Genomic DNA, 16,919 nt, shown 5'->3' with positions numbered 1-16,919 from the left:
TACGAATCGAATTCTTGACTATAAATGTGATTTTATTTATTAAAATAGTTTTCCTTTCTCGAATATTTCTCGGTTCTTCGACCGTATATATCGCTCGTTACTCATCAGTGGTATCGTTCGCTTACTCATCCGCAACAGTCGCAAAATGCTGACTGCGTCACACTGTCGGCTCTCTGCGTATTGTAAATGGAAACCTCGATTTTCCGGCTTTCCTTTTCGTTCTTACAGGAACTTATCGTTTAGATTTTTACCTCTTAAAAAGCTATTTCCATAATGGTCAATAAGTAGAAAGTTATAAACAACTTTTTATCTCGTCCATCTAAAACCGGACGAGACTACGGAACACGTTTTTGTTTTTTTATTATTATAATAATATTTTTTAAAAAGTTTGCTCTATATATTTCTAATACGGGAAATTATGCTTTAAATAAAATCTAGATATATTTAATTACCTGCATTTATTACATTTAATCTAATAAGGATATGTTTTGTTTTTGGTGTGCTAAAGTGTAAACTTGTAAAAACAAATTTTTTTGTCTTACTCTAGTGCAACAATATTAAATTCTCTTAAATGGTGTTGCATTCCAATATTTGTTAATCCCTTCTTTTTTATTTTTCCGCAGCTATTGATTTCGGTTATGTCTTCGTACAAAACTATATGTATTTTTATCTATTTTTTTTAAAAATAGATTAATTTCTGGTTTAAAAAAAATAATAAGATAAAAATGTATAGAAGCTCATACTGCAGTATACTTTGATATTTCCTATTTGCTTCATACTTAATAAATTAATAGATTAAATCTTTAATTTCCTGTACTTCAGAAGTTTCTTGCCTGTCTATTTTATGCAACTTTTTTTGGTTTTTTTAAGAATAATCTCTAAATTATTAAATTTCTACGTCTTAATTTTCTTAAATTTATTCTTTAATTTCTGCCAAATTAAATTATTTTTTTTCCCCTTAATTAATCATACTGCGAGTGAATACGCAAAAATTTGAATTTTTGTGTACTCTCTCTCAGTACGATCGAGATTAGCAAATTCTGACTCCGTTGTTTGATTATAAAAATAAATTTAAAATATTTAATAGAAAATAAAGCACTAAATATGATTTAGTTTATTTTGAATGATTTTAAAATTTAAATGTTTAGAAGGGTTGTCTTGTTCTTGTTTTTACCAATCTGGTTCCGGTTTAGAATGCTTTAAAAAAATTTTTGCTTTAAATGTAAATTTTTTTTAAGTGGGTCTAGTTGAACTATAAAAATTTTGCATGCTGTATATTTAGTTTCTCAGGAAATTAGAGCTTCAAAGTGTGCTGTATTGTTTATAAACTAGTGCTAAATATTTAATGTATCTTGTTCTGTGTAATTCTTACTTATAAGCTTAAGCTGAGTAATGATTTTAAAGGAAAAGTTTTTTTAATTTGAGCTGTTTTTAAACTTGTTTTTATTTAAAATAGTTTAAAGATTCTTTTCGGTTAAAGATTGCTTTGTAATTTCTTTTTAACGCTTCCTAGTTTTTTACCAAAAATTCCTTTTTAATAATTGGTTTTTTTTTCGAAACTTTTCCTAGTATTTCTAATTTTATACACTTTTATGCTCATGTTTTTAATTTTCACTATACATGTTGTGAACTCAATTCAAAATGGCCTTAAGTTCAAACATGTTCATGGAAAGTGTGTAAAGCACTAATTTAGAACGTTACTTAATGTGGCTTATACAATTTTCTTAGTTTCTAAGAAGTGATCAATTTTGGCCGCGATCAGTGCAGTATTTTAATTTTGAAGAAATGCCAAAAGTGTAAATTTTTAAACCAAATTATAGAAATTCTATATAAGAATTATTAAAATGATACGTTTTGTTTTAGTTCAACATAGTCATAAAAAACAAAACATTTACTGTATCATTTAAAATTAAATATATTAGCAATTGTGCTAAATATTAAAAGAAATTTAATTATAACAGTTTGTTTAGAAAAAACTTAAGAACTAAGTATGATAATGATCTTTATACTTGATCAAATGTTATGCTTTTTTGGATGATTTCTAAAATACAAAATTATTATTAGATGTCCCTAAATTCATACTTAGATTTAGGCTTTAAAAATTTTTATACTTCAAAAAAATACATTCTTAGTCAACTTTAAGCAATTAGTATAAGAATTTTGCTTTCTGGATCTTTTTATTATCTAAAGATTTTTTTTAGAAGGTGGCAGCATTTATCAACAGTTTTTATTGCTGTATTTTGAGTCATATTTGTATGGACTGGGTCATTTCAGTACAAGATAACTTGAGTCACTCTCGGGTAACAAAGACGTTGACTTTTGTACCCCAACAGTAATGTTCTTTTGCTTATTCAGTTGTGATTAGTTGTCAAATTTATATTATGCTATATTTTTTTAAAAACAAAGATTTTTTTAATTTTGGTTTTAAAATAATGAACTTAATTAAATGACTTCAAAACCATACTACTTTATTACTGAATAATTAATATTTACTTATAAATCCAATAGCCTAATTTTTAACTGAAAATTATCTGCCAGATTGTTTGGCTAATTTAATAAGCATTAAACTAGGATTTGTTGGGCTATATATTAAGCTAATAGATTAACTAATATAACCAAATTAATGCAATATAGATAACTAGTAAATTTAATTGAAGTTACTTTTTCTTATTTTGATCTGTTTTTATAACAATGGTTTCTCACCTTCATATGAAACTTAAGATATGACAGTTTAAATTAAAACTGATGCAATTGTAGGTAACCTTCAGTTGGGCTAAAGAAATTAAGTTTATAAGGTGTAGTTTTTTCCATGTTATTTGTAGCTTACTACTTAAGGAAAGAATTTAGATTCTTAATATTGTTATATATGTACATTTTTAATAGTGACGATTTCACACTAATACAATGCAGATAAGTTTCATCTCATTTAAGTCACCAATATGTACACTTGTTGATCCAGACTTCAATGGTATAACTACTTTTTTCATCTGATATGCAGTCGTCCCCCATTTTAACTGCAGTATTTTTCAAACCAGAATGAAATATAGTGCATGATTTTATACTTGGGGCTACCTGTCAGTTTTTATATTTTATAATTATTGCATAATACCATCAGTTTGCTACTTTCTTTTAAATCCTGATTCTTTTACACTTATATAGCACTAGGCTGTTCTTTTAAAGAATGTTTGTTTTTTTTTTTTTTTTTTAGTTTAAGATCAAGAAAATAAGACACAATCCACTTTAAAACATGGCATTTTTCACATAATCATTGTTTGCTTGTAGATCTTTGTCATTTCTTGAAATGAAAATGTAAGAGGAAAATATAAACATGAAGAATAACTGCACATTATACTATTTTTTACAAAAATCTCCTCCTGTTTCTGTAACTTAAGTATACTGATCTATGGTTTTCTTAGGAGTATATTTTTTCCCTTCCTCTAAAAAGGTACTTTTTTGTTAGGTTTCTTATGACTGCGTAAAGTAACAGAGATGCTACTAAAAGTTGTAATTATGACTGCAGTGTAGTTATTGTAGTAATTGTTTCACGTGGTAAGTGTGCCTTGTGGTTTTTGAGAACTTAATAAAGGATACATATAATATATATATACACACATGGGTAGATGTCTGCCAAGACTTTTTTCTCAGGGAGTAGATATGCTTCAACTTATTTTCATTGTATGTGATATAATTATTGCTTAATTATAATCTACTGTAAAGGTTAGTTCATACTGACAAATGAGATTTATATATATAAAATTTTGTGACTTAAGCAGCCAATCATTTGCAAGCAAGAGAACGTTCAAACAAAATGGCTGCTTCTGATACCCATGTTAACCATGTTTGTTTAGTCAAAAAAATTTTTCATTGGGTGAGAGGAATATTAAAAAATCGAATTACAGTATCTACTCTATTTGAGTTTCTGTAGCCATCTTAAACAAGAACCATGTGGCAACTAGCAGGAATATAATTGGTAAGCTTTTTTGCTAGTGTAAAAAATTGACAGTTCCAAACTTCAAAGCAATTTGCAAAATGGTAAAATTTGCCAGAAATGATGTAACTGACATGTTTTGCTCAGCTCTGTTTTTTTGCTTTTGCCAGCAAATTGCACTTTGCGTGAATTAAAGCTTATGACCTGAGCATTTCTGATACTTATTATGAAATTAGTTGGAAGGTTCCAATTTCCAAACCCTGATTATTCTCAAAGCCTCGTCCAATGGGGACAAATAGGTCATTTGTAATATATTAAATAAATGTATATTTGATGATAAATATATATTTTTAAAATTTCATTTGAATATTTTATTCAAAATGGTGTTTAAATATTGAACTTTAGTTATAAAAATAGAAATTAAACTCCATAAATTGATTTTTAGAACACTTATGCTTAAAATAGTTTTAACTTAATCTTAATTATAGCAAGCAATAGTTTACTTCTTAAATTCAAATTTTTATGCATAACTTTATTTTAAATCTTCCTGTTCTTTAGGTTTTGGTATCTTAATAATTAGTTATGCAAAACCTGTAAAGCTTGATCACAGCCTGAGCATGGGGTCCAAGATAGCCATACTACTTTTCTATCCACGATGATGCAGATGTCTGCATACTTCCAGACTTCTGATGACGACAATTTTTATGGAAAATTTCAAAGAATTTAAGGCCTCTAATAGACACTGTAAATAAAGCTAAAGGAAACAATTACATATGAACTTATGGCTTATAGTTTTGTACTTGTAAATTTGATACAGTATAGATGTTAATGTCTGGTCTGTAGATTGAAATATAACTAATAACATTAGCAAGCTTAGTAATCACTTAAACTTTTTTATATTAATACTTGTATATACTTCAGACATTTTTTTCATTTTTGTCTGAAGTGGTTTCATAAAGATAAAAGTTGATATATTAAAAACTCAAACTACAAAATTCAAATGTTTAAACTATAAAAAAAAATTCAGTATTAAGTTTTTAAATTGCCTTTTTAACATTTTAAAGTGATATGGATTATTTGCTACTTGTAATTATTTCCTTTATTTGCATAACCTAAGATTCATTAGTGCAGGGATGGTCAACCTTTTTCCATGTAAGGGCTGCATTTCAAGACTTTGAACTGACGTGGGCTGCATACAAGAGAAAATAGAAAAAAAATGCCAGTAAATCACATTATTTATTCACACATACCTATGCTAATTTATAATTATACTTAATTTAGTTTCTAGAACTGATGTAAATGTAATATATCAGAAATACTTGATTTTAAATATTAGTCACTGCTAGCTTTAAATTAGATGTCTGTTAGCTGGTTTCTTGTTAATTTTTACTAAATTCATTTGTGGAAAAACTATTCACGTACATAAGTTATAGAAAGTAACATTTGAATTTTTGCTGCATCCTTAAGCCAGGAAACTGATATTTATTCATATTTTATGCAATGCGGGCCATGTGTTGCCCATTCCTGCATTAGTGTAACTAGCAGAATTTTTATATTTTTTAATAAATCATTTGTCTCAGCACTTCCCCTTTCTCTCTGAATGTGACTCACTACCTGATGTTTAACCCTGTCCTCCTTAAGAATGATTTGGATTTTGTGTTGCTAGCCCCGTGTTATGCATTTTTAAGAAAAAAAACAGCTCAATGAATTTTATCTTGTCATGTGGCATATGGTATTTCTTTTAGTGCTTTTGTTTAGAGTTTTTTAAGGATTGGAATAAATTATTAGGTTGAGTCATAAATAAGTTCAGTTTTCTAAACTGAAATTTATTTGCCAATAAAATGTACAAAAATAGACTTTAATCTAACACACACTCACCATCATTATTAATGACTTCTTGCCATTTTTCGGGCAACTTATCAATTCTCTTTGCATAAAATTCTGGTGGTTTCGAATAAAAAAACTCCTGGATGAACTCCTTGACTTGGTCATCATTTTGGAAAGCATTGCCCTTGTAAAGCAACCTGCAGTGCCCGAAAAAGATGGAAATCTGTTGGTGCCAGGTCCGGTGAATATGGTGGATGAGGCAAAACAGACCAGCCAAACTCCAAAATTTTTTTCTTGTGTAATCTTCGCTGTGTAACCTTGCATTGTCATGCAATAAGGTGATCTTTTTTCTGTTAACAAGTGCAGGACGCTTTTCATGAAGTTTTAGCCGAAGTTGCTCTAACTGTTGTATGTATTCATTTGCGTAACAGTTTCATTGCGTGGCAACAACTCAAAATGGATAATTCCTCGACAATTCCACCATGCACATAACAAAATTTTCCTTCCATGCACACTGGGCTTAGGGTCTGGTTGTGGCTGATAATTTTTGTCAGCCCATTGTCTTTTTCGTATAACATTTTCGTATGTGATCCACTTTTCATCTCCCGTAACAATTTTAGCCAAAAAAAGATTCCTTTTTTTGCCAAGAAAGCAAGGTAGCAGCTATCGACCTTCTGTCAACTTTATTCCGTTCACTGAGGTTATGTGGAACCCAAACTCCCAGATTGCTTACTTTTCCTAGTTTTTGGAGGTGATGATTGATGGTTGATTGGGATGTGTGCAGTTTCTCTGCTAACTCCCTCGTCGTTTGCCGTGAATTCTGCTCAATCAGGACCTTTAAAACGTCGTCAGTCTGAGGAGCGGCCTGGCCTTTCTTCATCTTTTAAGGAGAAATCACCACATGATATGGCGTACATGCACTTTCAAATGTTCTATTTTAAATGTAATAAAAAATATTTTTGAATTCATTATTGACACTTCAGTGTTAAAATTTACATTTATAGACTATTTGCTAATAGCCACTAATAAAACTCAGTTGAAGCAACACATCTGGCAAGTATTTGACAGTCATTTACACTTACTGGCTAACGGAACTTATTTATGACTCAACCCAATATAACAAACATTATTCAAACTTGTGTTTTCAGAAAAATTTATTATACATTCTATGGTATTCTAAAGTTATTATAGCAATAACTTAAACATCTTTGTCAATTTTGCAGGAATCTTATTCATTGTTCTGGAAAAAATTAAGTCTCTATTTGATTTAACTTGTTTTTAAATGAATTTTAAATGTTTTTTTCATAAATAATTCTTTTACATTATACAAATTTAACTTTTTGTTAAATTAGATTCTAACTCATCAAATAAGAGACCCAGCCTAATCTTAAGAAAAACTATATTCTTTCAATTTGGTAAATAAATTTCAATTGTTAGAGCTCTCCTTCGAAACAGACGATAAGTTGTTTTTTCTAGAGATCCAATAAACTAGCATTATTTACAAAAAAATTATACAGATGTATAATTTTTTACTACCTGCACCTCATGCAATTGAGTAGTCTTTAGCAATTGTGAAGTTTTCCTTCAAATTTTAGTATAACTTCCTCTCATTTGCATTACTTCTAGAAAAATTAATGCTTGCAAAATGGGACTAGCCATTTTCACTTAAATAGCATCAATCCAATAAACTAAATAGTTAGTAACAGGTTATAAATTGCTTTGAAAGATTTTTTTTTCTTAGATTTGAATTTCTAAGATTTGTTTTCATGGTTATCAACACAAATCCAATGTTTTAAAAAGGTTAATACAAACTTGCTGTAATTTAAACACTGGATGCTGTGGGGTATAATAACCTGAAGAAAGCTAAAATCACGAAACGAAACATTCCTCATGTGTGTAACAATTTATGCTTGTGTTGCTAGCAAAGAAAAATCAGGTTTTTAGCAGCATTCATTTTTAAGAAGAAAAATTTAAATTCTTTCCATGGAATTGTTCACATCCCACAGTACTCATCTAGAGTTTAATTTGCAATAGTTTTTGATCCCAAAGAATCAAATAGGACTAAACTTATCAAAGAATATTTTACTTGGAATCTTCAGGACATAACTATCTTGCTGTTTATTCTCTCATTTTTTTTAGCAAAATTCATTTATTGAAATCTTAGTCATACTGGTTAAAAGAAATAAATAAAATGGCAAGTGTTTCAGTAGATTCAGTTAAGGATTTGATTGCAAAGCACTAAAGCAGTTATTTTTAATTACAAATCTTAATTCTGTTAGTACTGAGTCATACGTAGATAATCTTAATTCAAATATGATCGTTTTGTTTTGTATACAATTAATTTAAGCAAGTGCTAAATTTTTCTACAATTAAACTATACTAGGTGATAACAGACAAATTCGACCTACAACGGCGTATCGTAAGGCAATAAACTTTTATATACAGGATTCTAGAACATGCATATTAAGACCTTAAAGACCTGGCAACAAAACTGGCTAAACCTGGCACTCTTTGGCCTGCCTAGGTTTTTGTGCTTCCAACCAATCAATTAAACAAGGTTTTTGAAATTTTTTTTTAATGTTCAGTTTTCCTTTCAAATATAGAAACCAAAACTTTAGTTGGGCTTTCTTTTGCTCTCTATTAACTTAAAAACACCTATTTCAAATGAAAATGTTTTTTTTTTTAATAGTTGATTTGGTATAGGAACTAACTTCATGAATCCATATTTTTTTCCACTTTTCAAATTAACATTGTCTGGAATTTGAAATTTTGTAGACACAACTGAAGTTTAATCCAAGACAGCTTATTATATAGTAGTACTAATTGCAATAAAAACCATGTAAAAAAGACCTAAATTGGCTCGTTCTTACTTTTTTTTTTTTTGAATAAGTTAGTTTACTTTTCAATTCGTAAAAATTTATGCTGCATATCAGTGGACCTTGACCTTACAAGCAATAAAGTCTGTCTTTTCTTGTGTGTAATAAACTTGTACTGATTTGATCCTAGAATGGTCTAAATATTCAACTTGAATTAGTTAAATTCAAACTTAACTTTGATTACACAATAAAGAATGGTTAAGTAACATTGTCTAATGCAATTTACTTGTATATTAAAACTGAATGAACTTGTTCACTTACAGTGTAGGTTATACAAATGTTTGTTAAAAATGGCATTAAAGTTTAACTTTTTATATAAAAAAGTGGAATAAACAAATCTAACATGCAATCGTAAGATTGCACTAAGTAAATAATAAGTCATATGAAACTAAGACTTTACACTAGATTGTTTCTAAATACTTAAATTTTATTAATTTACACTTTCCATAAAACAAAGCTAAATACTGTACTGAAGCTTCTCTTTTTCTGTTTTATAACTAATCCCATCTCTGACCAATGCCATTCAGCCCCAATTAAGGCTGAAACAGCCACAATGCATTACAGATAATAACAGTTAAAGCCAAATGTATACCAGCGCTCTAAGCATTGAGCAATAATTTTTGATTTGTGATATATTTATCAAATACATTGGAAATTATTTTACAGAACAAAAAATATTTTTGCAATTTTTTTTTCTTCGTGTTTTTTAACGAATTGGTAAATATCTCCCCAAATCTTTAAATTTTTATCAGTTAATGCATATTTAATGTGGTTCCAAATTAAACTGTCACAAATTTTAGTCTCTTAAGTTGATCCTTCTCGTAAGTTGATAGAAATTTGTACTATAGGAACTAATTTCAAATTAAGATAAAACCTAAGTGTTTTTTAACTTGAACAGTTTAAATTTAATGTTAAAAACAGTTCTTCTTAAAAAAAAATCAGGAAATTTTTTGTTTTTTTTAAGTAATTTTCTGTATTGTGAACTGACTTGCATATTGTTTACCTACTTTTTAAATACTAAACGAGTCAGTGTGTCCATATTTTAAGGTAATTCTTTGTTTATGGATGATGATTCTGAAAATCATCTTAAAGCAATTTGTTATTCTATTAGTATCTTTTTTGATGATTCATTCTAAGGACGTAATTTTGATTAAAATTTTTTTTTGCAGTAATCTGACTAAATTTTTGAAATTCTGTTAAGCATGAAATTTGTTTCAAATCATATTAAGGTTAACTTTAGAAAAGTTTTAGAAAACTTAGCTTTTAAAGCATTTTAAAATTTTATCCTTTTTTTTAATACTTATGTACTTGCAATACAGATTTAACTTTGAGGGAGGATAATGCCAACGTTAAACTTATAATAGGATTATTAAAATGTGTGTGCATTTTTTTTGGTCCTAATTGAGATTTAAAAAAAATTGTTCCCAGACAAATGCTTTAATATAGGAAGTATTTTTTTTTACCCTGTAATACAATGATTAAAATATAGATTTAACAACTAAATTACAACTGTGCTATACTTTAAACCACAACTAGATAAAATGGTATAGACTAATTCTAATATTTCAACTTGAAACTAATATACTCATTAGCAGGTGTTTCTTGTTTACAGAAATAAGTATCTTCTGGCTAGAAATTTTTAAATTTTTATTCTTACATTATACTAAAATACTTTATTTTTTCTTTTTAGTTATCTTTTCAAAATTCATTGGATTTGGACGGAAAAGTTCACAATCAAAACAGTGACTCGAATAGGGATATTTTCCAGCGGATAAATGCAATGTTGGAGAACACACTTGACTTGTCAAATATACCAGAACAATATGGGAAAACTACCCAAAGTAACTATTTTCCCCCCCTCTTATTTTGCTAAATTCTTTATTTAGTGGCATATTTAATGGATGCTTTTTTTTCTCTTCCAGGCTCTCAGTATTCAGTGGCAGACTTGTTAGGCTTGAATGGAAACACTCATTCGGGTAAGTGCTGTAGTTCTTGATTTTAATTATTCACTATATAATGGATTATTAAAAACATGCAAAATATTTTATAAGTGGGTTTCTTAATACTGGATTCTTATTTCAGTTTTTCAAAGTTCCAATTTACATCCATCTTATGGAATGTCTAATGTGATGTCAAATTCTATGCAAAGTGGATTATCCAACATAATGTCTTCAAACTACAACACAAACAATTCAAATTTAAGAAGCTATGATTATGGCAACATTCAATTTTCTGATAACCCATTAAGCAAGATGTTACAACAAAGCATTGGAACAAATTCCACTGGTCTCAGAGCAATTAAAGCTTCCTCTTATCAATGGTTTGTAACACTTAGATTAATTACAATCTTAAATGAATATAATCTCTACTTAAATCTTAGAAAAATCACACATTATAACTGATCAGTATCTTTTTATATGTTGCATCTTAGTCTTGAAAGTAGCAATTCTTACTCTAATTTTTTTTACTTTAAATGCTCTATTTTTAGCTGTTAATGTTTGATCAGATTATGTATGGTTTTAAAAACAATTTATAATAGCTTAATAGCTGTGCTTATAGTTAAGCAGATGCACTGAAAGCTGGGGGGAAGTGCATTTTTGGACTCTGCCTTCTGAGCAGAGGAAACCTACCATCATCTGGCTTTAAGATTAGTTTTGAATCTCCAGCTATAATGTTAAGAAAAAGCAAATATTTACAAAGTAATTATTTGACTTTACTTTTCACTTTGCTAAATTAGTCAAAATGGTGCTTGTGCATTTTAGATTTGACTCATTCATTTGCAGAAAAGATTCTACTAAATGTTTTCACTCTGTCTTTACTGTGAATTTATAGAAGTTCCAAGATACGTCTTCAGGTTTTTACAAAATTATCAAGTTATTTCTGCTAAGTTTATTATCTATTTATAAACTGTTCTATATTAAAAATAGGTTTAGGTCCAATCGCTGAATTTTGGATTTGGTTTTTTTCACCTGAGACTATTAATTCATTGAAGCTTATGTAGCTTCAATAAAGTGATATCCTTAAGTATTTACATAAAATCCTTTTTGATTATTTTAGTATTGGGCTATAGAAGTCTGAGGCCAGATTGTCTATGCCCAGTTTACATTATAGTCAAAACACAGTAACTGTTGCATTTCAAATATTTAAGCAACAGTTTCACTTAACAATTTATGTTTTGTGTTGGTCCCCAGTTTAACTGAGCTAAACTTAGATTGGAGGCATAAAATATAAATTTGACTCCAGTAATCAATTTATTCTAGAAAATATGTACAAAATTGAAACAAGATTATCAAGTTTGTTTGCATCTAAATATGGCGATTGGATATAATAAGTGTATTCCAAAAATTCTGATTGCCTGACAAATGACTTGTTTTGTATTTGCTTAATTTTGATAAAGATGAGTCGTCTTAAGGTCAAGGGGACCTAAAAAAACCAGACTCTTTTGGATGGCAGGCTCCTTCTAGTAAAAGCTTCCCAAACTAGTGTTTTTTTTAATAAATTCATCTGCATCAGTTTAACAGATGGCATTGTTGAGGCTGTTTTCAAACAATGATCTTTTTGGATACTTTGTGCTTTTCCTATCTGTTTTTTCTTTTGAGAGGGATTGTGCACTTGTAACTTGTTCTACCACGTCAAACTAGAAACCAGTCTTTTTCTGGAAGTTTTCAGAAGGTTGCATCAAGATTTGCGGAAGTGTCCAGAGTTATGGCAAATGAGTGGTCTTTCCACCGACAATGCTTTTGCTTGTACCATGCTGGATGTTTGCTGTTTTGGGCCAAAAACTACTCTGCCCTCCCTATTCATCCAATGTGACTGTTTTTGTTTTCTTAGATAAAATTCTCAAAGGGAAGATTTTCTGATGTGTAAGAGCTGAAATAAATGTTGGCAGCAGCACAAATTGTTTGCCTTTAAATTCAATTTTAATGCCTTTTGTTCTGTTTGTTCAGAACAGTTTCTGAAGTCATTTGCATTGCATCAGAGTACTTTGAACAAGTTCAAGTACATTGAGGGTGACTAAAGTATTTAGCCACCACTCTTTTAAATCTGAGTAAATACATAGTCTTATCTTAGAATTCAAAAATAAGAAATATTTTCATTTTTAATTTTAAAATCTTGTGCTGTAGTTTAATGCTTTTTCTTGTCGTTGTTCAATCCTAATCTATAATTTTTTGCTTTTTGTTTTACAGCGAACAAAGAAGTCCCACTATTGAGCAGGCCATTTTAATGGGATGTGATGATTACCGAACAAGTCGTAGTACTTCTCCTACTGATTCTGATACAAGTGGAATCAGCAGTGTTTCAGATATTAGTGCTTTATCTGACTTAATGGTAATGAATTTTGATAAGACTTTTCACATGTAATAATGTTAGTAAGACAAAATATAAAAATTTCTACAATTAATATTAAAAATTGCTTGCTTGATTTGTTCACTTCAATTTTTTTTAACTTATAGGACTTTTTGTTGATGTTTGTTTCAGTGTAAAATTTCAAGTGCTTTTACACTGAAATGCTTTTTAAAACATTAAGTGAATATCTGATTTTAGGAACTAAAATTTTCTAAATTGTAGGCTGCAAAATGTCTTTTTTAAAAAAAAAAAAAAAAAAAAAAGTTTTTATAGATGCTGAAGTATGGGACTAATTCAAAATTAACCTTCAGTAGACAGTGGAAAACCAAGAATAAACACATGTATTTACTTTGTGTATATAAAATAATCTTAGCTACTTTTCAACACTAATTCTTCCAGGCACAAAAGGCTTGAATTCTGTATCCAGGAATTCAGAAAATGATGCTGGTAGGACCTAGCATTTTCTTTATGCTCTAATCAAAAAAAGTTTGCTGGCTGGGAATTCAGCTGTCAATAAATGCTTTGCCTCAGTTCCTCATTGGACACAAATTGCTTGGTACAAAGGTTGGAGCTGTAGGTGGGATGATCAAACAACTCATCAAAATAATTGAAATGCCTTTTTGGACATCCATTGCCATGGACAAGAACCATGCCTGATGAGGACAATGTGCTTCACCTCTTGATCTGAATTGCTCTTCAATTTTTTAGTTTCACAGTATACCTGTGATGCAGGTTCCATAAAATCTGGCAGCAACACTTATCTAGCAAGTGTCCCAAAAAAAACTAGCTAACGATTGCTTGAATTTCTTGGGTGGGTTCAGAAAGTTAGTGTCAATCCATTTTGCTTCAATTGTTCCTTTTGTCTCATGTTCAAACCAAATCACATTTTTGTTGTCTGCGATGATTGTCCTGAAAGTGTTGCAGTTTTCGCAAATGCTACTATGCAGAGGGCAATACAGACCTTTATTCACTGTATTTTGAGGCTTTATCCACCTTTCACAAAACTTTAACTCATAGTTGAGGTCATCCGAAATTTTTCAGAAAATTGGCAAGACTGATCTGATAGTGAAAAGTTTGTGAAGACTGTTCACAGTCTACTCATTCAAATTAGACAGTTGTTGCAGTTGTGCATCATGAAGCTGGTGGAGGAAGACCATCTGTCCTTCCTGAAGTTTCAGACACCATTCAGACACAACCATCACTCATGAAGTTTTCGTTATATGTAACTCTCCCTTCAGTGAATCTTGACTGCACTGTCCTTCAGCTTGCAAAAAACAGTTAATACCCCCACCTCAACATGTTTCCGTACTTGCTAGACAACAGTTAACAAAATGGCCAACTGCATAAGCAGCATGAGTCAACACACCTATTTTTATTTGTGCATATGTCAGGTTGATGCAATAAGTAATGTGGCTATTCCAGCTTAACTGGTTTAATTTCTGAATAGCTTTAAAGTTTGGTAGCTAAATTTATACAAAGGCAAACTTAAGTTGTGCGAAAGCAGTAACTAGGTCTTTATATCCAACATTTTAACTTAACCTGAAATTTCTAGTAATTCTATACTTATTAAATGTATGACACACAGAAAAATGCAGGCACTTTCCTATAATTAAAGCAATGTCTAAGTTTTCTCCATTTAAGCACTTTACATATCAGATAATGTTCTAATTGTCAAATAACTTATCCTTTTGATGATAAAGTTTGTTACTGTTTCTTAAGATTTTAAATAGAAATTAAGAATATACCTAAGCAATTAAATTCAAACTTGCCAGTTTCCAAAAGTGCATATTTTTTCAATTTGACTTTAAAATGGTATTTAAGCATGTAGCTAGTATCTTATGTTAAGTCTTAATACTTAAAAGCGCCTATGCAAAACTGATAACATAGTGAACAGCTATTAAAAGTTATGCCAGACATTAATTTGCTGAATTGATCTTTCAAAGGCTTACCTTTTTTGTTTTAGTACATCTTGAAAATGCAATTTTCGTGGTTTTCAATGTGCAAAAACCAACTCCTCTTCACAAATTTGTGTAATTCTGCTCCTAATGTAAAATCATTCACTAAACTACTTCTTTATTTTTCAGTTTTTATTTTGTGAAACCTAATGGTTCATGTGCAATAAAATTTTTCTGAATTTTCTTTGCAGAATAACCTCAACCTAGGTAACAGCAACAGTACGTTAACTTCAACACTAAATCTTCCAACTACAGGTTCTCGTCCAGATGTCGACTTACAATTGTTCACTCCACCTCTCTTCTCTGATAGGCGATGGTCTGTTAACTCATTCCTGAATAATAATTATGGAGATCTTGATGCAGTTGAAAGGGCTGCAAGACTTTACCGAAATGCAGCAGGTATGAATGTTTACCGAAGCTAGCCTTTAGTTCTTTTTATGAAGTTTTTTTTGTTAATTTTTTTTCCCATTTCTATGGAAGCAATTTTTAGCCACACTTGACAAATTTTATTCTTCCTGAAATAAAATTTGACTTTTCATAATATACAGTAGAATACAGGTTATTTTTCAGTCTGGAACAATTCTCAGATCAGTCACATCTGTGTGGATTAAAAATAAGTTATGATGGAGCTTCTTTTTTATACCTTAGTGTAAAAATTTTACATTAAAAATTCACTATTATACGGCTAATTCTAAAATAGTTGAAGAATAAATGTATATTGTTGGTTACATTTTAACATGTCTAGATAAAATCATTCATATTGTTTTAAACTTGAACTGTGAGTAAAAGTAGCAGTACTCAAGTTCACCTTGAATAATATGGAATCTTTGGTTGATTGGAATTCTACTGTTTGCAAGTGAAATAGAAACTCAAGATAGAAGTTGGACTTTGCAGTTAGTGCCGTATAAATGACAAATTAAAATATTTTAAGTGTCACCAGAAATGTTCTGGAGACAGACATTTTAACTAAATTTTCTAAATTAAAGAAAATTGAGCCCTTCATTGATTTTGTAAGAATGTAATTTCTTGATTTCTTTCTTATTTGAGATCAAAGAAGTTTGTTTTTGACAATAACCTTTTCTTCTTTTATAGCATTTTGTGAAGCAAACTGCACTTGGAGTGGTCAGCTCCCTCCAAGAATTCATAAATCACCAACATACTCTTGTAAAGTATTTTTAGGAGGAGTGCCTTGGGACATCACAGAAGGTAAGCTAATTTTAATTGTTGTAGCTGAAATTCATAAATTCATAGTACTTACTTGGCACTTTAAGTAACTAGACTAAGCAATATAATAGCTGACTATCTGATAACAAAAGCCACTTAAATTGGAATTAAATAACTAAATTTTTATATGTATATAATCTTAAACACTAGCATAATTTTCATGAATTTTTTTTGATTTTGATCAAATTCCTTGGTGATACGGGTTTTTTAGAAATGTAAAACAGCAATTTGTAATACGAAGCCAAAATTAGCAATGTGTCTGGTATAATCAGTCCTTTTTATAAGCACATTTAAAAGGTCTTTTGGTTTATTTGTAAAAAAAAAGTTGAACTCTGGTGAGCACTGGATTCAAAGGACAAGAATTGCTGTAATTTTGAACAGTCCAGAAATATTTGTGTTAATTCTGTCGCAGATTATATCTTTACTGAAGTGGATTGGTGAGAATTCCAATTGGAAATGCATTTAAATAAAGAGACTTGTCTTTCGAGTAATTCTTGAACTTGGATGAGTATCGGATTCAAACGACATAGAAAGGGTTTTTGGATGAATAAACCAAAGTGTTAAGTGGTTTATAAAAGTGACTATTTCTAACTATAGCAGTATCTTGGTTATTCTGTTCTGCAATTTGTACCATTTACTGTCAATTTTTTTTTCCTTAGTGATTTTATATCTTGCTTTCCTTTTTAATAATTTAAGTTGTCAATTTAGTGAGATTTTGTATGTGTTTGTGAATATTTGCTGTTTAAAAATTCTCAATTTAAA

General features: G+C 29.7%; 1 protein-coding gene across 1 annotated transcript in view; it reads left to right on the top strand.

Annotated features, from left to right (window-relative positions):
- orb (polyadenylation element binding protein orb) overlaps positions 1 to 16,919 on the top strand; it is a 59,356-nt gene that overhangs the window by 35,830 nt on the left and 6,607 nt on the right. Inside the window, 6 exon segments of the mRNA XM_067262866.1 lie at positions 10,322 to 10,472; positions 10,554 to 10,607; positions 10,714 to 10,951; positions 12,819 to 12,960; positions 15,125 to 15,332; positions 16,026 to 16,139. Coding sequence (XP_067118967.1) covers positions 10,322 to 10,472; positions 10,554 to 10,607; positions 10,714 to 10,951; positions 12,819 to 12,960; positions 15,125 to 15,332; positions 16,026 to 16,139 — 907 coding nt within the window.

This window comes from Centruroides vittatus, unplaced genomic scaffold (assembly GCF_030686945.1).
Source record: "Centruroides vittatus isolate TY-2023 unplaced genomic scaffold, ASM3068694v2 contig_1620, whole genome shotgun sequence".
NCBI classification, from domain to species: domain Eukaryota; kingdom Metazoa; phylum Arthropoda; class Arachnida; order Scorpiones; family Buthidae; genus Centruroides; species Centruroides vittatus.
This window is presented reverse-complemented; position numbering and strand designations above follow the sequence as displayed.